Here is a 22,212-nt window from a genome sequence, read left to right as displayed (position 1 = left end):
ACACTCAGAACCGCTGAATTTCTAAGTCAAACATCAGCGTGAATGTAGCGACTGTGCCAGGAAAACTTTAATAAGTTTCTACAACAACATGAAGAAAATCAATCGAGGTAGAGAAAGTAATGGGTAGATTGCATTTTCTTCCGTGAATGTAGGAAGGCATTTGTCACTGTCCCTCACAAGAGACTTCATCTTAAGAGCTTGGAATAGGTACGTATGTCTCGAAAATGCTAAGTAAGTAACATGCTAAGTTTGTTTTAGAAGTTATGGACCCAAGATCATATGGTTTTAGGCTTGGAGTCTAAGGGTACTTTCTCTCTGGTTAGGAGCGGAAGGTCATCTCGCCAGAGATTATGGGATTAGCGAGGATAAAAGACAAAATGGCTGCGTTTCACTTGTATTAATTCAATAGTGGTGAATAATTCAATAAATACAGAAATGGTAGTAATAACCAATCTGGTTTAAGGACTTGGGTTAGGTTAACATGAAACGGTATTAACATGTTAACATGTTAACGGAATTAAGAGTTTAGTACAGTTAATTTTAATTCGTTGCCTCTAATTTCAGACGGATGCATTTCAGTTAGGCATTTCAGTTTTTTTTTTTCATTTGATCATCTTTGTTTAATAAATCTGATTTAGTATTTATGGAGTATAGAAGAATTTTCCCCAAGGGTTACTTTATATTCTGGTGTCAATACTTGAGTGGTGTCATACTCAAGACCCCGTGCCCAGAGTCTTCAGACCCCCCCCCCGGAGTCTTAAGACCACCACTACCACTCACACCAGAGGACATCACCACACTCTCATATCAAGAACACCATCTTATTCACACATCAGAGAACACCACCACACACTCACATCAAGGACACCATCACACTCTCAATTCAAAGAACACCACCTCACACTCACATCAAGGACACCATCACACACTCAATTCAAAGAACACCACCTCACACTCACATCAAAGGACACCACAACACACACTCACATCAAAGGACACCACAACACACACTCACATCAAAGGACACCACAACACACACTCACATCAAAGGACACCACAACACACACTCACATCAAAGGACACCACAACACACACTCACATCAAAGGACACCACAACACACACTCACATCAAAGGACACCACAACACACACTCACATCAAAGGACACCACAACACACACTCACATCAAAGGACACCACAACACACACTCACATCAAAGGACACCACAACACACACTCACATCAAGGACACCATCACACTCTCAATTCAAAGAACACCACCTCACACTCACATCAAAGGACACCACAACACACACTCACATCAAAGGACACCACAACACACACTCACATCAAAGGACACCACAACACACACTCACATCAAAGGACACCACAACACACACTCACATCAAAGGACACCACAACACACACTCACATCAAAGGACACCACAACACACACTCACATCAAAGGACACCACAACACACACTCACATCAAAGGACACCACAACACACACTCACATCAAAGGACACCACAACACACACTCATATCAGAGGACACTACTTTACAGTTACATCAAAGGACACCGCCTCACACTCACATCACAGTCACCGCCTCATTCTCACTTCAGAGAACACCACCCCACACTCACTTCAGAGACCACCACCACACACTCACATCAGAGACCACCACCACACACTCACATCAGAGAACACCACCACACACTCACTTCAGAGACCACCACCACACACTCACATCAGAGAACACCACCACACACTCACTGCAGAGAACACCACCACACACTCACATCAGAGAACACCACTTCACACTCACATCAAGGACTCCTCATGGGTGTGAGTTCGTGCCATCGTTCCATTGGTCTGTTGCTGCCAGCAATGTTCTCGTTGCAACAGGTTTTCAGAAACCCACTTCAGTTCATTTTGCTTCTGACACTTCACTTCCTTCGTCCACTCCATTCCTCCTCCATCTACATCTCTCACTCCACGCCTACTCCAGCCCCTGAGCTAGGCTCCACCTCTTGGCTGTTTGCTGAGGAAAACAAGAAAAGGATTTATAAATACGAGTTTCATTTTTTATGGTCAAGAACATCATGCTAAAGTAACGTTTCAAGGCCTTTACAATTATATTTGTTTGAATAAATATTGTTTTGTGAAGGATCTGAATCAGGGAAAATCCTCAGCTAAGTAAAAGCAAAATTCATTATATTCTGACTACGGTATTAATGGAAATTAAGGAAACTTGATAGATTTTATTTCTGGCATCTTTGTGAGAGTCTGTATGTTAATACAGGCTCTCACAATGTCTGTTAACTTAATAGGCAATATACACTGCCTATTAAGTTCTTAAGATACTTCAATATATAATTGGCGTTTCGTCTTTTTTGCGAGTGTTTTTGATAGTATAAAATATTTCTGATCGTATTAAATATTTTTGATAGTATAGAATGGAGTTTGAAATATGTGTTATTATTTTAATATATTTTTATATGCACTTATATTTCATGGACTCTCGCACTACTGACCCTCGCCAGAGCTCACACGTCTTGGGTCACAAAGCACTCTCACAACTGACCCCACACCCACACCCCTGGCGTCCCCAGACACTCACACAACTGACCCCACCACTACACCCCTGGCGGCCCCAGACACTTACACAACTGACCCCACACCCACACCCCTGGCGTCCCCAGACACTCACACAACTGACCCCACACCCACACCTCTGGCGTCCCCAGACACTCACACAACTGATCCCACACCCACACCCCTGGCGGCCCCAGACACTCACACAACTGATCCCACACCCACACCCCTGGCGTCCCCAGACACTCACACAACTGACCCCACACCCACACCCCTGGCGTCCCCAGACACTCACACAACTGATCCCACACCCACACCCCTGGCGTCCCCAGACACTTACACAACTGACTCCACACCCTCACCCCTGGCGGCCCCAGACACTCACACAACTGACCCCACCACCACACCCCTGGCGGCCCCAGACACTCACACAACTGACCCCACCACCACACCCCTGGCGGCCCCAGACACTCACACAACTGACCCCACCACTACACCCCTGGCGGCCCCAGACACTTACACAACTGACCCCACACCCACACCCCTGGCGTCCCCAAACACTCACACAACTGACCCCACACCCACACCCCTGTCGTCCCCAGACACTCACACAACTGATCCCACACCCACACCCCTGGCGGCCCCAGACACTCACACAACTGATCCCACACCCACACCCCTGGCGTCCCCAGACACTCACACAACTGACCCCACACCCACACCCCTGGCGACCCCAGACACGTACACAACTGACCCCACACCCACATTACTGGGATGCCAGACACCAACCTTCCATCAGCGAGCCTCAGGACTCGAGGTCAGACTTCGTACTGTGAGGGGAACCAAACATCGGACGGAGGCGATCGGAGTCCTCGCTATGGTAGGCACTTTGAGAATAAGGTCCTTGGAGATTCTGTAGCTCCTGGAGACCTTGCAGTCCCTTGAGTCCTTGGAGACTTTGGAGACTCTTCAGGCCTTGAAGGCCCTGGAGTCCTAACAGGCCCTGAAGACCAGGAAGGCCTCTAGCACCCTCTTCGTATCTCTTTTTCAGGATGGCTCGAAGAGGCTCTGTGCTTATGAGATCGTCTTGATTCCCAGCTTCAGGGAGGTCACTGGAGGGATTTTGGAGGTAGGGAGATGGGGAGGAGGTAGGGGCTTCAGGGCAAGGAGGAGGTACGAGGTCATCCTCAGCATCTCCAACGTCCTCCTCGTGAAGACTCTCACTTCTGAAGGGAAGAAAAGATAATGTGAAGAAAAACAATTGGTCAATATTTATTTATATATCATTACGAACTCTCTGACCGGACAGGGATTCGAACCTGCACTATTAAGTCACATCCTCCTAGCGTGTTCCATTCTTACCTGACCTAACCCAACCTATCCTATACTAACCTGACCTAACCCATCCTAACCTATCCTAACCTGACCTAACCCAACCTATCCTATACTAACCTGACCTAACCTATCCTAACCTATCCTAACCTGACCTAACCCAACCAAACATAACTAAGTCAGTAATTCATGTTCTTAATATAAAATAATAATATTAATTGGAACAACCTAATTTGGAAAGAAATATTTGAATATAACTGAAATCATTCTGTCAACTAGGTAAATCAGGCCTTGCATACTCGGTTAAGTAGTACGGTTCTGGCTATTACGTGCAATGTATAATGGCTCCCCGGGTGCTCCAAATCCTCTTTTTCGAGGCTTGAGGGTCCCTACAAACGCAACTAGAGGTAGTACCTCCCCCCCCCATAAATATATATACTAGCTGTACCCGGCCACGCGTTACTGAGCCACAGCAACCTTCCCAACCATTCCTCACTTCCCGGTCCCCTCGTCCTCCCAACCATTCTCCCCTTCCCCCGTCCCCTCGTCCTCCCAACCATTCCCCCCTCCCCCGGTCCCTTTGTCCTCCCCACCATCTGCCACTCCAGCATCCCCTCCTCCTCCATACCATTCCCCCCTCCCCCGTCCCCTCGTCCTCTCCACCATCCCTCACTCCCCTTTCCCCTGGTCCTCCCCACCACTTTCCATTCCCCTGTGCCCTCGTCCCCACCATCCCCCATTCCCTCGTCCTATGCATTACCAAATGATCTGATGTTCTCATCAGAAAATTAGGAACATCGAATGATTTGATTTGCCTATCACTGAAATTTAAGAAAAACAGTTAAAAAATTAAATGGAAAAATAAAAAATTAAAAAAATAAACAATACTCACGAAATTAACATTATGGTAAACAACACAGCTCAATTCCAACACAATGTCACACAAAATATTTAAATAAAAATAAAAATAAATCGAAATATATGAAAATTCAATTTATGAATGCAATCGGAAATATTGAAATGAAATCATAACATATTTACTATGGCGTTTCTTGCTATTACGTGCAACAGATAGCGCTGTTTTTTTTTTAAATCATGTTTTTACCTGTCACAGGTGTGGCATCTATATATATATATATATATATATATATATATATATATATATATATATATATATATATATATATATATATATATATATATATATATATATGCGAACAAGCCTGAATGGTCCCCAGGACAATATGCAACTGAAGTTATATATATATATATATATATATATATATATATATATATATATATATATATATATATATATATATATATATATATATATATATATATATATATATATATATAAACATGCGCGTATTCGAATGGAACGTTGTGTCAAAATTTCAAAGCAATCGGTGAAGAACATTTGGAGATTATCGATTTTGAACAAACGAACATTTACATTTTTATTTATATAGATGTGTGTATGTTTGTGTGAGAAAGCTGCAGAAACACGTAAGCCATAGATCACTAAGAACTCTGTTGAACACACCACACATTAGAAAGTGAAGGGACGACGACGTTTCGGTCCAGGACGGACCGAACAGTCGTCGTCCCTTCACTATCTAGTGTGTGGTTTGGTTAACATATTTCAGCCACGTTATTGTGACTTCTCGTCTACTAAGAACTCTAATTGACCCGGCCAGGATTCGAACCCTTGCAGTCCAGGATCATCCCTAAACGTACGCAGTACCGTAACCACCGCACCAATGATCGTCTGGGATGTAACAATGTCACAAATGATCGTAGAAACTCACATCTTCAAGAAACTATAGAAGCTAAATGCATATAAAAGAGTTCCAAACGTCTGTTATTAACGATAACACTAATAATCATAACAATAGCCCCCAAGCTAACGACAAAAAAAATTGAATGAATTATTATCTCTAACGAGCGACTCACCTCTCCGCTCGATGACTAGCCTCGTAGGACTCCTTCATCCGGTACAACTGCTCCTGTAGGCTCCGGTACTCCACCAGGAACTTCTCCAGCTGGGCAGCGTGGTACTCCAGGTTACAAGGGTCTACTTGGTCACCGCCTCCTACAGCGCCTCCTTCCAGCCCTGCTCTGTGTGTAGTAACAGCAGGGACATTATTACCGAAGATTCGTTAGGATTAGCAACAAAATTCATCATGGGCTAATTCACTAATATTTATAGTCTTAATAATGATAGGTGTTATTATTTAAGACCAGATACGTGAGGTTATCTTGAGTTGATTTCGGGGCTTTTTAGTGTCTCCGCGGCCCGATCCTCGACCAGGCCTCCACCCCCCAGGAAGCAGCCCGTGACAGCTGACTAACTCCCAGGTACCTATTTACTGCTAGGTAACAGTGGCATAGGGTGAAAGAAACTCTGCCCATCGTTTCTCGCCGGCGCCTGGGATCGAACCCGGGACCACAGGATCACGTGCCAGCGTGCTGTCCGCTCGGCCGGCCGGCCCCCCCTGATTAGATTCGTGATTAGATTCGTGAGGTTTTGGATAAATTCGTAATTAGTTCTAGGAGACATGGGTAAATAATTTGAAAATTCCTCATGACTTGGTGAGACTTTTTAGTTCTAGGATAAATTGGTTAGTATTAGGATAAATTGGTTAGTATTAGCGTAAATTGGTTAGTACTAGAATTCGTCCAAAAATTACAACGTATTTGTTGAAACCAGGCCACATCCACCAGATAAATTTGTGAGGACTAAGAGAGACTCGTCAGGAGCAGGAAACATTCATCAGGACGAAAAGAGATATCTCAAGAAATTTCGGAAGGTAACATATTCAAAGAGACGAAAATTTTCGTCAATAAAATGAAAAATTCGTCACTATGATGGGAGATTCATCAAGACTGGCGCAGCTACAGCAGGACGGAGGAGGAAGTAAGGATATGGTGGAGTTTTATGCTCGTTACAGAGTTCTCTGTAGCTTCACTCTCTGGCATTCTTCTGTGTCTTACTATCATCTTTTGCCTCTTCTTTCATCAGACAGTTTTCGTCCCCAACTTATTCTTTACTCTCATTGTCTCGTTTTGCTCCTGTTTCGGCTTAAATTATATGCATCTACTAATTCTTTTTCTCCTTTATTTCATTCTCTATCTTCCTCACCACGTTCTCTAAGTTTTTAAGATATTTCGTCACTTGTCTACCACTTAGACAGGACGGTAGAGCGACGGTCTCGCTTCATGCAGGTCGGCGTTCAATCCCCGACCATTCAAGTGGTTGGACACCATTCCTTCCCCCTCTTCCCATCCCCAAATCCTAATCCTGACCCGTTCCAAGTGCTATATAGTAGTTATGGCTCTCGCCTCCCCCCTTTACCTTCCATGCTGCCCTTCTCACCCTCCGTTCCAGGAAATACATAGCCTCAAATGTGTCATAGATCAAGCATTGAAGATCAAGTTGAACCATAATTTATTTTTACGACCCGACTAAGAGCTTTGACCATCCTTATGGCAATATTAACTTTTCAGTAGGCGGAATCAGAATATAGATATCGCTATCTATTCACCTTTTTTGAGCGTGGGTTTCTGATGCATCAATTGGTAATTGCAATTATACACAGTTCTATTATGAAAACGCGTACTTACATACGTTTATTAATCATCTATTCTTTTGTTGGAATATATGTCACTTGCCAGTCTTTATAACTGCCTACCTGTCTAATTGCTCCTTCTTTACAGTCATGTCTGGCAATGGACAGTATCCTGTACACTGGAGATGGTTGGAAGAACGACAGTCTAGTCTCTAGAAGGGTCGGAGATCGATTTCCGATGGTTTAACCTACATACAGTCGTACTGTCTCAGCGCTTGTATTAATTTTTATAGGGTCGGGGGTCAAACCCCGATGGGCAAAGTGGTTGTTCACCATTCATTTCACTCCATTATCATTTCCAAGTTCATTATCCTCATTTTTCAGCTCCTTGTCCTCATTTTACCAGCTCATTGTCCTCATCCAACTCCTTGTCCTTATGTTTCCAACTTCTTGTCCTCATTTCCCTTCCAAGCGCTTAATCACAAGCACTTGGAAAGGAAAAGACCTAAGCCAGAAGCCTTCCCATCTGGCTTAGCTCTGCCAGGATCCCATAACACACTGGACCTAATATAACCGGAAAAATCTCCAAATTCATTGCAAATTTTCGTCACCTTAATCCAAGAAAAATTTAGTGGTTTTGAGTTCGGAGAAATAAAGGCGGGGGAGTTGAATGTGAAACGAACGGTCACGAAAACTCCCATTACCTGGAATTTAGGGCCCACTTATTTATAAGAATGAAGAGAGAGAGAGAGAGAATGAGAAAGATGAGCCATTTAGGACTTTGTAGGTAGACTGTGAGGGGGGGGGGGTAACACAGTGATGTTACTGTGGGGTGTTACTGTGTGGTGTTACTGTGTGGTGTTACTGTGTGGTGTTACCGTGTGGTGTTACTGTGTGGCGTTACTGTGGGGTGTTATTGTGGGGTGTTACTGTGGGGTGTAACTGTGGGGTGTTACTCTGTGGTGTTACTGTGGGGTGTTACTGTGGGGTGTTACTGTGGGGTGTTACTGTGGGGTGTTACTGTGGGGTGTTACTCTGTGGTGTTACTGTGGGGTGTTACTGTGGGGTGTTACTGTAGGGTGTTACTGGCTTTGTGAGCAGTGTGGGGAAGGAAATGCGTTTGGTGTGGCGAAGGTGATGTAACGGAAGGAAAGCAAAAACAGTCCAGTGGATCCAAAATAGGTTGTTTGCTTTTCGAGAGCTTGCGGCTCAACAAACAATACAAGCCTGAACAAACAAGGGAACGGTTATTATGTTAAAAACAATAGAAGTAAATAAACTCTTAACTCAATTTGGCCATATGTATAATCGACATTTCACTCAATTTGTTCTTCTAAGTAGTTAAGAACATAAGAACAAGAAGCTAAGAACACACAAGAAGCTAAAGATAAAGGAAATTGCAGATATATAGCAACCCATGCGAGGTCTGAATGGTCCTCAGGCGTATATGCAACTGAAAACTCCACACCCCAGAAGTGACTCGAACCCATACTGCCAGCGAGGGGCTCCCGTCACGGGGCGAGGTGAGGAGCGCCCAACCTGTCACGGTGTCCGCTTGCGGTCGACAGGAGTCGGTGACGTTGCAGTGACGTCACGATCTACGTCACCAGGATGAGCCTATCAGCAGTCATAAGAATGAAAGCCGGTAAGAATGCATTCCCATGATTGGCTAAGCTATTGTGTCCAGGCGGCCGATAGTAGCACGACTGAGCATCGTTCCGTTACTGAGCACTGCAACAGTCTGTTGGATCATTGTTCTCTATTGGGCCAAAGACATAATTCATCATTCCACTAAGCTGAACCGTCAAGTTGTACAAGAAGATAACTATTATACAGAGCAATCACACTAGAGTGACTGCATCAATATTTATGTAATTATATGATAACTACGGTGATAAGATAATTATTGCTATATATATATATACCTCGTATGTGCCCGGAATCACCGCCGTGGAATTATGGACATAACTAAAGTGGTAGAGTAATTTAAGGATCACTTCGAGATGGTGAGAGATGGTCTCAAAGTGTTGCCGCACAATCAAGGTTCATCTACATCACCATTGACATTAGAAGCCTAGAACAACTCCAGCTACAATTGCATCATTGTGTGGCATTGTTGCATTGTTGTCCGCGCGTTCACCCCAAATATTACTTCCCAGAAAAACGAGATGTTGTTCTCATTGCTTTTAGAACTAATTTAGCGTATTGTTCAGCCTTGTGTTGCTGCAGGATTACCAACCGTGGGTTTCCCGCCAAACAAATCATTGTTACCAACTGCCACGTGTCATCAAGGGAGTGCTGTATCAAGTTACGTGTCATTAAGAGAAGACTGACACATAGAGCAGCACCAAGGAGACCTCCACGATGGAGTACCTGAGGAGTTCACTGAGTGTCATCGAGGGCTCAGCCACCATAAGTTGAGTATTCAGTTTTATTGAGAGATTATCTCTCTCTGTGAGCAGTTCAGTGTGAACCGCAGTTGTTTCTCGCCCATCTAACACGTAAACAGGTCAGTGAGAGATTATAAACAGTTAACATTTACCCTCAGTGGACGTTCGTAGCTGCACTGGTTATAGTCTGGTCTGAGTGACTACAAGCATCCACATATAGTTAACCACTGAATGTTGTGTGTAATGGAAAAAGGTCTGTTCATTTTATTTTGGAATTGTTTATTATTGTATATTTTACCATTATTAATGCAGGGATACTGTTAGCAAACTATTATATTAAATCTGGGGAATATTATGATACCTCTACGTTGATTTCGTCCGGCCTGTAAAGCACTTAACCTAACCAGCAATTATATGAATAAATTATGTAAGGGCTGTCAGAGCAAATGTTGTTCTTTGAGCATATTGCTGTCGTGGGGTGACAGCCGTGGGCGGACACTCTTGACCAGAACTCTTTGGCCCTAAATTTTCCTTCAGAGACATTCATATTATCCCAATCTACTTGACTTAGCGTGGCTGTCTAATTACCTTCATGTGGGCTAAGGGAAGTGCGGCCACCTACCTGTGGGCGGCCAGGAGGTCCTCGAGGGTGTGGTGACGAGGGGTGAGGATGGGCGAGGAGTCTGGTAGAGACAGCTGGTGTCGAATGGTCGGGTGAGGGTAGGTGGAGGCCGACGCCTCAACCTGCGTCAGGTCCACCCAGCTGCCACACCTACAACAACAACAACACCTCTCAATCACATACAGCAGATATGTGTGTTTACATTTTCACTTCCAGCGCTTTCATTGGCTATGTAAAACGCCTCTCAGAGCAGCCAACAACATGGCGATGCATCTTGGCCAGCTGTCGGCGCCAAAAGGCTTCTACCAGTCATTACTAGCTATCATGTTAGGTTATTAGTTCTGGTGTTAGTAAACTCAGTAAACTTATTAGTAAACTCAGGTCTGGGGGGGTTGGACGTAGCGCATATCAATCTCTGGAGGGTTATTAAGCGCTCGCCAAACGCGTATTGATCACTTAGCATGCATGCAACATAGGTCAGGACTAAAGAATACTTGCAGTGTATACACACTGTGAAATAAAATACGTCTTTCATTGCATATAAGTTGAAGATACTTTGGTGTTAGGCCAAAAGCTTATCAACTAGTGATAGTGCTATTAAGGCCTCCACAATAGGTTACTGACCCACATGCAACTTTACTGTTTGGTTATTGGCTTATGAACCTCTGGAGGGTTATTATGTTTGACACAATTGTTTACTGATCATCCACTAAGTTGACTTTAGCAGTAGACATAATCCAGAAACAAAGCAGCTTATATATATATATATATATATATATATATATATATATATATATATATATATATATATATATATATATAATCATATAGAGAAGTGTACCTCATTTCTCTGTGTATATGCGGTGAGAGTTTACCTTCAGGCCTGCACTATATTTAGAAGTAAAGTATACTAGCTGATGGTTAGTAAACTATTGTCAGTAAGCTTAATATCATCCAGCATTGACAGGCCGTAAGTCTAACACCAAATCAAGCTTTATAGAGCATTTGAGCTGTGTCGTGTGTTTAAACATCTGCGTTCTGACATATGTTTAATTTCCCCTCCTCGCTGTCATACGTGTTCCAGTTAGCCATCTCTCTTCCAAGTTACAGCCATCGGCACCTCCTTCCCTATGTTCTGGCTTCAAACCTCCCCTCCCACCCATGTTCCGGGTTCACCCTACCCCTCCCACCCATGTTCCGGGTTCACCCTACCCCTCCCACCCATGTTCCGGGTTCACCCTACCCCTCCCACCCATGTTCCGGGTTCACCCTACCCCTCCCACCCATGTTCCGGGTTCACCCTACCCCTCCCACCCATGTTCCGGGTTCACCCTACCCCTCCCACCCATGTTCCGGGTTCACCCTACCCCTCCCACCCATGTTCCGGGTTCACCCTACCCCTCCCACCCATGTCCAGGCCCTTTCTCCTTCCTCCCATGTCCATTCAAAACCACCCCGAGGAGCCGGTCGGCCGAGCGGAGAGCACGCTGGACTTGTGATCCTGTGGTCCCGGGTTCGATCCCGGGAGCCGGTGAGAAACAGTGGGCAGAGTTTCTTTCACCCTATGCCCCTGCTACCTAGCAGTAAAATAGGTACCTGGATGTTAGTCAGCTGTCACGGGCTGCTTCCTGGGGGTGGAGGCCTGGTCGCGGACTGGGCCGAGGGACACTTAAAAAGCCCCGAAATCATCTCAAGATAACCTCAAGATAAACCCCCTTCAACCTGTGTCCTGCCACCTTCTCTTCATCCTATATATGTCCCCTCTCCTCCCTCCCTCCACTAGGAAATACACATGTTCTCTATCTCCCACCCATGTCCACACCGCACCCATATCAACAGCTTTCTGACTTGCCGGTATTTAAAATTTACTCAAGTGTGAAACAGTATGTATACTTAAGTCATGAACATTATGTATACTTCAGTCTGAAACAATATGTATACACGAGTATGAAACAATATGTATACCTCAGCCTGAAACAGTATATATACCTCAGTGTGAAACAGTACTTTTTATGTTTCACACTGAGGTATATATACTGTTTCAGTCTGTATACTTCAGTCTGTATGTATACTTCATGACACTCATTTATGACCTTTTTCCTTTTTTTGCCCAATCTCGCCTTATCACCAATACGCATCTCAGAATTATTGTTATTATTATTATTATTATTATTATTATTATTATTATTATTATTAATGAAAAGTAGTGTGCAATAATAGTGTGCTTAAAGCATATGAATTATCGCAACGTCTGAATCATTCCCATTCTGGAAGCGAAGAGTGATGAGCGCTGTACCATATGTACTGATGAATTAATTACAGAAGTCATCAGAAACAAACACTGAAGAGTTCCACATATCTTTGTAAAACAGTTCGCTAACAGGTTTAGTTCGGTGTTGAGCCTATATCAGCCTCATAAAGGCTATTAAGGCCACCTCAATACTTTCCTCACCATCCAGCAAAAATATTTTTGTTCTAAAAACAATCCAGGATTAAAGGATACCTCGTAGTAGGGGGCCTCGTAGCCTGGTGGATAGCGCGCAGGACTCGTAATTCTGTGGCGCGGGTTCGATTCCCGCACGAGGCAGAAACAAATGGGCAAAGTTTCTTTCACCCTGAATGCCCCTGTTACCTAGCAGTAAATAGGTACCTGGGTGTTAGTCAGCTGTCACGGGCTGCTTCCTGGGGGTGGAGGCCAGGTCGAGGACCGGGCCGCGGGGACACTAAAGCCCCGAAATTATCTCAAGATAACCTCAAGATAAGATACTCTCAGTCAGTGTGTATAGACCGAGAAACGAGATGTATAACCCAGAGGGAGTCGCTTTACGAAGGTATCTATTACGAAATCAGATATTACAAACTTATGTAATTCGTAAATAGTGTATTATGACTATCCAAGACTTGCTGATGAAGACTATATTGTATTACCGATAGCCAAGTTAAAATTTCTGAGCTAAATTAAGAGTTATACATTTTATTGAGGTAAACTCTGAAGGAGTTTATAATGGGTAATTATCGTGGCGCGACGATCAGTCACGCCAGGATGAGACTGCCACAGCTGGCAATTGGCGGCCGTACATTGCACATCTTTCCCCTCAAACGTAAACACTTGACGCTCGAGTGTTTACACGAGGAGAGATAAACCCTGATGCCTAAGGAAAGCACAAAATACATAAAAGATCTGGCGCCAGAGACTCAAAGGAAATTCGGTTAATAATTAACGGTCACTCTTTGCATTTTTTTTTTTACTTTCGTCTTGGGGCTACTCCATCCCACAACTCATCAAAATGAGACATAAATACCAAGACGTTTACCCAACCTTCTCTGCGTATATTCACTGAGAATTTACTTTCCATCTGAACAACGTTTAGGACCAAAATATGTGTTAGACAGTGCCACGGCATTAACAGGGTTCCTTAGGTTAAATACTCCTTATTCCCAACATCAGACCAAACCTCAACAGCTTATCTTAAGGCATACCCTACAAGTTTTCCCTAGAACACGATCCTCACTTGAATTTACAACTAGCATTCAAATTATTGCTAGGTGAACAGTGGCTAACAATTAAGGAGCAGTGCCCAATCATCCTTCAGTGCCAGTTGCTGGAATCCAGGTCAGTATCGCTTGTAAGGCCATAGAGCTGTTTCCAGGAATTGCAACTTACAGTACTGGAACTATACTCTTCCCCTGGAACTACCATTCCTCCTCCCCCCCCCTTTGAACCTCCTCTTGTACCTTGTATTTGATGCCTTTCTGTCTCAAAATCAAAATGCTTATTTGGCCAGGTTTCTTTACATTGAACTGTATAAGAAAAGGCGTGAAGGGTCAGGGGTGGGAGATCAACCGAGTTTTCTGAGCTAGAGTTCAACCAAGGATCACATTTTCTGGTTCTATTTTATATTCACTTTGTTCCTTGTGTCAGACCCTCATCTCAGAACCTCCTTAAACCCCTCAGAACATCCTAAAACCACCAGAACCTTCCTTTAAACCCTCAGAACCACCTTAAACCCTCAAAACCTACTTAAACCCTCATAAGCGCCACAGACCGTCATGTATCCCTCTCCCATGTATTCCCGCTCCGTGTATTTCTGCCCCGTGTATAACTGCAACGTGTATAACTGCTCCGTGTATAACTGCAGCGTGTATAACTGCTCCGTGTATAACTGCAGCGTGTATAACTGGTGCAGGAGTCCCCCGCCCACGACCAGCACCCACCTGTAGCGACGGCCTGCAGGCAGCGAGAAGGTCGTCTCGTTGTACGACTCTTCGCGCTCAGCTGCTGAAGAGGCTGCAGGCGCTGACCCTTCACTCTGCCGCGCGCTGTCCGCACTCCTGCCGGAGGAGGGGGGGGGGGGAGCAAAGGATAGAGAGGAAGACAGAAGAAGAGTAGAGGCAGGATAGAGAGAACAGATGGCAATAGCAGGAAAGAGAACACGGGAGACGACAGAGAACATTCGAGATGAATATTAGTGAGCAGAAGGTCGTTGAGAGAATGAACATAAAGCAGAGACACTCAGGAGAGAAAGGGGTAGAGAAAGAGGAGATACAGCAAAGAGGGAAGAGATAGAAAGAAAGAACGAGCGTTTGTGTAGCAACACATGAGAAGAGGTAGGTAAAGATAAGACAGTGATAACGAAGAAGAGGTGTAGTAAGGAATGAACAGAAGAGAGGTGTGAGATGGAGAAAGAAGGGAGGGAGGTGTGAGAGATGGTGAGAGAAGGCATGTGAGAGGTCGCGTGTGAAAGGATTAGGGCAGAGGAGGAGAAATGAGACGGAGTGTAGACGCAGGAGGGGAGAGGGGGAGGGAGGGAGTGAGGGTGAGAGAAAATTAGGATGACAGAAGGCAGGTGAGAGGAAGAGAAGGGAAGACAATGTTAGCATACCCACATCATACCCACAACATACTCACAGCATAACAGTATCGTCCTCTAAGAAAGCCTCACTTCCCAGCCTCCAACGCTAATGTTCAAACGCTAAATATTTCATGAGCTCAATTTTAACATTACCAACATTATCCAACCGATTTATTTACAATTTTTTTACTTAACATTTAATAGGCTAATACACACAGAAATCACAATAGCGTGATACATCAAAGGAACAAATAAACAAGGGCCGTGATGAGGGTTCGAACCTACGTCCGGCAATTTTTTTAACCATTTCGGGGTGCAGTCAACTAAGGCGCGTCTAGGATCATCCCGGACGTAGGTTCGAAGCCTCATCACGGCCCTTGTGGATTTGTTCATTTAATATGCTAATATTATTACATCAAGCTTAATTTAATCTGCATTTTGCTTTCATAAAGAATAAACAGGTACTTAAGCACTCGGTAAACTTAATTGAAGCATACTGAAGGACACTGCCTATTATCTTTGCTTGTATAGTATATTGTTTTGATCAGATGTGTGTGTGTGTGTGTGTGTGTGTGTGTGTGTGTGTGTGTGTGTGTGTGGGTGTGTGTGTGTGTGTGTGTTCGTGCGTGTATGTGCGTGCGTATGTGTGTGCGTGTGTGTATAGTGTACACGAACGAGTTATACACCTTTGCACATGTAAGTGCACATTAGCTAATGCCTGAGCCCCACTAAGGCAGCATAAGCCCAGGTGATGAGCCAGCGCCACCATTACCATCACTCACCCCCGGGGTATAGTGCAGTAAGCGGGGTTGAGCAGCTGCACCGCCGGCCGGGGAGCCGACAGCTGCTGCTTATAAGGCAAATCAAGCAAGTCTGGGAAATGTGCCCCACTCTCCTTGGAGAGCTGCGAGCCTGCCTGCCCGCAGGCCTGGCGCAGCAGAGTCCCCTTGCTGTCGTACGGGTGATCCTGCCAGCGTAGTCTCTCCTCTATCGGCTGGTGCGACGTGGCGGTCATTTCTGACTTGGGAATCTCCACGTAGGATACCGTGCTGGGGGAGGACGATTTACCCTCGCCTCCTTGCCCGGGTTTTGCTAGTCGTTTCTCCTCCTTGTCTGTGTAAACATTCGGTTTTTCTAGTTCCTTTGTGGAGGGGAAGTCGTCGACGGAGGCGTCTCTAAGCATCCACGACTTGTCGGAGTGTGTCGGCAGCGGCGACGGTTCTTCTAAGTCGTTGGTGGGCACGATGTGGTATTCGGCGAGTTTGGGATGTGAGTCGCTGGAAATGCTTCCGCGTCCCTGGGACGACTGTGGCGTCTCGTTCTTGTGTTCGCATTCTTGATCTCGTCGTCGTCTTAGACGCTGACGTCGGCGGAAGACGACTGCCACGAGGAGAAGAAGAACGACGCAGATGATTGTAACAACACTCAACAGTCCACCAGTCACGAAGACACGGTCCATAGTGACTAGCCGCACTTCGGCCATCTCGTTAGACACTTGAAGGGTAAAATTGGTCTCCACCGTGCCGGCCTTGTTGTGCACAACGCAGCGGTAGGTGCCCTGGTCTTGCGGAGCTGCGCCGGAGATGGTCAAGTTAGAGAGCCGCGTCTCCAGGTTGGGAGCCACGAGCTCCAGCACGTGGTACCGTCGCGACTCACTCGCATTGTGGATAGGACGACCACCAGCCAGCCAGGTGACTGCCGCGTCGATGTCAGTTTCCACGCGACACGACAGGGAGACGTTCACCCCGTGGGCAGCCATGACCCTGGGTGCCACCGCCGTCACCTTCGGCACGCAAACGAACTCGTCCAGCGTCAATGTCTGCCAAGATCGACTCTTCAGTCGATCAGGTTGAACGCATATGGGGGGTTCAGAAAAAGCCACATTGCGCTCAATCATCCATTGACGCAGAGGGCGTAACTGACAGCCACAGTTCCATGGGTTGCCATCCAGGTGCAATTCGTGTATGGCCACAAGTGGAACGACCATATCCGCGTGCAGTGTCATTAGCTTATTCACGGATAGCTTGAGCACCTCCAGGCGAGTCAACCCTCGAAAGGCTCGCTTGTGAACGACTTCAACCACATTGTGGGAGATGTCCAGACGCACCAAGTCTGGCGTGGGCGTGAACGCGGCCTCAGGGAGGGAGCTGATGGTGTTGAAAGCGAGACGTAGCTCCCTCAAGCCAGACACGTCGCTCAGAGCCGCCGAGGGCACCGACCGCAGGAGATTATGGCTTAGGTCCAGCTCGACCAAGTTGGCTAGCATGTTGAAGGCGCCACCATCAAGGTGTTTGAGATTGCAGAAGTTGAGCCAAACCTTCTGCAGGTTGACCAGGCCGGTGTCGACGAAGGCGTCGCGAGGCAGGATCTGCAGATTGTTGTGCTTTAGGTCTAACACCTGTGTAGAGGGATCCAATCCTCTCGGGATGTCGATGAATTCGGAGTCTGGACACGACACTGTCTCCTTGCCATCTCGCCACTTGCACTCGCACACTTTAGGGCACGTGCTAGTGGCCCCACACACAGTCCATGCCCACATGAATGCCCATACCCATGCCCACACGATAGTCCGACGCAGCCTGGCTGCTCTCTGCAGGCTAGTGTCAGGCTTCCAAGAGTTCATTTTCAGGCCGGGAGAGTAGAGGTGACCGGACCCTACGCTGACACCAGCTCACTGACTTCTCATTGCGTCATGATGACATCTCGCAGCTCTCCTAAAAAATATGACATATTGTATATAAATTCCCATCTAAAAAAAAGCTTCATGCAGTGTATATAAACGCCGGTATGCCGTAATGACTAAAATATTACATTTACTCCGACTTTCTTATCGGCCAAGACAGCTTTTTTGTGACTTCCGCTCGCCATCAGTTATCATATATAAGCCAGGCAATTTTTAGTTGATCTCCGAAGAGGTGACAAGTTCGCACTTATTATTCGATCCTCCTCACACGATTCAGGGATGTTTGATGTATCTCTCTCTGAACGCCATAACGAGCCACAGATCTCAATCACTCCTCTTGACACTTTCTCGTAAATATTCGAGTTTCTGTTAACATCTCACCTGTCACTTCCTCACAAACGTTAGCAGTGGCGTGACGTTCTCACAAACGCCAGGATTGTTGGTATTTCCTCACACACGTTAGAACTGCTGGTACGTTCTCAAAAGCATTCCAGCTGCTGGTACTTCTCACAGTCACAAATGTTATGCATTTCAAAAAACGTTTCATACCCATCAGAACGTGTCCTCTACAGGAGCCTCGCCATGACCTCCTCAGGCGTTGGGTAGCTCCCTATTGATACGTTCACAAAAACTTCTCTAACATGATCCAAAGATAGGTTCTTGCTCCAGTTAGCTGATCCGAAAATAGATTTTTGTCTCAGCTGATTAGCAGAGAGGGTCTTGCCCCAATTGGGACCCGTAGACAGGTTCTTGCCCCAGATAGCTGATTCGAAGACAGGTTCTTACGCCAATTAGCTGATCCGCAGACAGGTTCTTGCCCCAGTTAGCTGATTCGCAGACAGGTTCTTACGCCAATTAGCTGATCCGCAGACAGGTTCTTGCCCCAGTTAGCTGATTCGCAGACAGGTTCTTACGCCAATTAGCTGATCCGCAGACAGGTTCTTGCCCCAGTTAGCTGAGTGTTTGGCCGCTTGTTGGGGTTCCATGTTCCCATACTCTCCGCCTGTCCCTGAAAAATATAAATAAAAAAGGCATTTTAGAACTGGATATTTGTTTTTGGTGCAGAATATATTTACAAAAAATAATTTTGAGGGAGAAGGTAAAATGATCGGAGTATTTTGTGTCGACGACTAATGTTCTGAGGTTTTCTCAGGTGTTTATATGGTTTTGTAATTCAGCGTCAGTGTGCGAGTACAGTTATTGTTTTGAAAATTCACCCGGCTTGTCGGTGTTCCCGGGACGAGACCCAGGCCTGTCAGTGTTCCCGGTGCGAGACCCCAGCCTGTCGGTGTTCCCGGTGCGAGACCCCGGCCTGTCGGTGTTCCCGGTGCGAGACCCCGGCCTGTCGGTGTTCCCGGGACGAGACCCCGGCCTGTCGGTGTTCCCGGTGCGAGACCCCGGCCTGTCGGTGTTCCCGGTGCGAGACCCCGGCCTGTCGGTGTTCCCGGTGCGAGACCCCGGCCTGTCGGTGTTCCCGGGACGAGACCCCGGCCTGTCGGTGTTCCCGGTGCGAGACCCCGGCCTGTTGGTGTTCCCGGGACGAGACCCCGGCCTGTCGGTGTTGACTATATGATTATCTCACGAAAACGTCTTAATTATTTTTACATCGTTCAAGCCTGAAGTGATTAGAGTCTCAGTTAGAGGCTCCCAACGCTGATATTGCCTGAGTTAGTGATTGTTCTGCAACATCGACGACGTCACCTGTGTTAGTGTTTGTGCTGCAACATCTACGACGTCATCGTGTTACTATTTTTCTGCAACATCTACGACGTCATCGCGTTATTGATTGTTTTACTTCATTGACGACTGTCACCTTTGTTAATGATTGTTCTGCAACATCGACGACGTCATCTGTTAATTATTGTTCTGCAACATCAACGACGTCACCTGTGTTAGTGTTTGTGCGGGCTCATCGCTGATGTCATTCGTGTCAGCGAAGGCACGCGACCATCACTACTGTCATCGTTGTCAGTAAAGGCTCGAACCTGGTGCTGACGCGTTCATTCCCGCCTTCAACAAATGTTGCCATGTGTTACTGGACGCTGAAAGCACGCTGTACATTTTCCCCAATAATGAACGTCGAATATACATTGTTCATGTTTGATATTTGTGAACACGATATGTTGATTGTTCCTGTCTCCCACTGTTGTGCACTGATTGTACATTGCTCATGCCTGTATTTGGTAAACATTGAATACATATTGCTTCTGCAATCGCCACGGGAATGGTTGTTGCATGGGGTTTCCTGCATGTCGTTGTTCCGTATTACGAGATCACACTGCAAGCTCTATTTCCCTTGTGGAATAGCATCTATGGGTTGACTCTTAATCAATTGGTGTGTGTACAGGTTCCTGAGCCTATTGGGCCCAATCGTATCTGCATTTGAAACTGCATATGGAGTCTAGCTGCCACCATGTCACTTCCTAATGAGCTTCATTTGTTAACTATTCTGATGGGGATAAAATTCTCGTTAATGTCTCTGTGGCTTATTTGGAAACTCAGTTTCCCATCTGTGTCACCTTCGGGTTTACCTTTATTAAGTGTAGTAGCCATATGTTAGCCCGTACTCTCAGTTTAACTTAAGTCATCTTGCGCGTGTGTGTTTGTAATCACTTTTTGTGCCTGTAGGAATAAACTTTAGCTCATGCACTTAACCTTTCCAACAGCCGGTTGTTGAATGCAAAGGCCCCTGATCCTGTGTTTCCATGTTTTCCATATTATATCTATTTTAATGTCTGAATGGAGTTTACTTCTACACCTTGATTTTTTTTAGTTCATTTCAATTTCCCTCTACTCTTACGCTACAAAAAACCTTGAAGCACCTCTATGAAACAGCTCATCTGTTTCTTAGGCTTCTACCTTAAAATTCTACTTGTTGTGACCTTTGCAAATGCAGAAGTTGCTGCTGAAGCTCATTTACTTAGGTTTAAGTTTATTTACTATTTACTCAAGCCTCAGGAATGAGGCTTGTTGATAGGTCCATTCCCAGGTCTGACTAGGTCTCAGGTCAGGTCTAAATAATGTCTGCATTTAGTCAGACCCTTCAACCTTCGTAAAATCTTGAGTTCATTGTCTATTCGGCATAATAAAATGATATCTTAAATTATGAAAATCCGTAAATTAATCTAAGTGATTATCCAAACAAGGCGCCAAGACGCAAAGACTAAAAGTTTTATCTATTAAATTTGATATATTAATGCATTTGTGTACAAAAGAGGTTTTGGAACTCGGGGTCTTCGCTCGATGCTATATTTACAATATTATCAAGATCTTGGGCAGATACGAAAAAATGGTCAAGCAGAAAGTTCCAATTCAGTTTGAATTCTTTTCTTATGCGAAAGAGGAAAAAAAGTTGTTGATGAGGCAAACTATAAATTAAATCATGTATAGAGATGGTCATATAATGTACGTTAGATATATATTATCAGTTAATTAAACATCTTAAATATTCATAAATGTTCGTTTTGTACATTTAAAAAAAAGTTAATTCCGCGAATATTTAGGGAATAATAGTCGACGTTAAATACAATGAAAGCTATAATGTCTAGGTCACGTGGTGAGTAATTTCTAACTGATATAAACAAAATATCAGTCACACACTGATGAAATATCAATGAATGTGACGTCAATATTGTTGGAGATTTTAATATACCAACATTAAAAGCGGATAAGTCAATTAACTGGAAATATCCTTCATTTAATTTGAACTTCAAATGAGGAGGATTTTACAAGTAATTTGCCGACTGGTGAAACGTTTAATTCATTTAATCTCTGATAAATCGCACTCAATGTAATATTTTAAATTTACACACCCATTAGTCGCCAAAAGTACAAACATTTTCTGATGACATTAAGACCAAAGTTCAGTCTCCAATAGAGTAACAGAGATTGCAAGCTATGTTACTTGCAATATTTTTAGATTAATATAAAAAGTTATTCTAAAAACTTTAGTGGGCAGAGAAGCTGCCTGCCAGAGAATTGCAGAGAAGTTTTAATTACATAAAAATAAAATACAATATTGAAAACAGAGATGAAAAGGAAAGTTTTTAATTAAGCACATACAGCTAATTGTAATAAATGAGGATACATGGACAAAATAGTTCAATATTGATGGAATCAGTGAACCGAGATTGAACAAGAAACCCAATATATTTTCACTATTC

At 44.8% G+C, this 22,212-nt stretch overlaps 1 protein-coding gene across 1 annotated transcript in view; it reads right to left on the bottom strand.

Annotated features, from left to right (window-relative positions):
- Positions 1-1,827: 1,827 nt before the first annotated feature.
- Positions 1,828-22,212, bottom strand: part of LOC123764806 (uncharacterized) — a 138,836-nt gene continuing 118,451 nt past the window's right edge. The window contains exons 2-7 of the mRNA XM_045752978.2: positions 16,149-19,058; positions 14,729-14,845; positions 10,514-10,663; positions 5,886-6,050; positions 3,387-3,823; positions 1,828-2,043 (exon numbers count right to left, since the gene is read on the bottom strand). Coding sequence (XP_045608934.2) covers positions 3,403-3,823; positions 5,886-6,050; positions 10,514-10,663; positions 14,729-14,845; positions 16,149-17,989 — 2,694 coding nt within the window. The 5' untranslated portion in view covers positions 17,990-19,058 and the 3' untranslated portion in view covers positions 1,828-2,043; positions 3,387-3,402. The remainder of the gene's footprint in view (positions 2,044-3,386; positions 3,824-5,885; positions 6,051-10,513; positions 10,664-14,728; positions 14,846-16,148; positions 19,059-22,212) is intronic.

Source organism: Procambarus clarkii, chromosome 48 (assembly GCF_040958095.1).
Source record: "Procambarus clarkii isolate CNS0578487 chromosome 48, FALCON_Pclarkii_2.0, whole genome shotgun sequence".
Taxonomy (NCBI): Eukaryota; Metazoa; Arthropoda; class Malacostraca; order Decapoda; family Cambaridae; genus Procambarus; species Procambarus clarkii.
The sequence above is the reverse complement of the archived record's forward strand: the minus strand, read 5'-3'. Positions and strand labels throughout refer to the sequence as shown.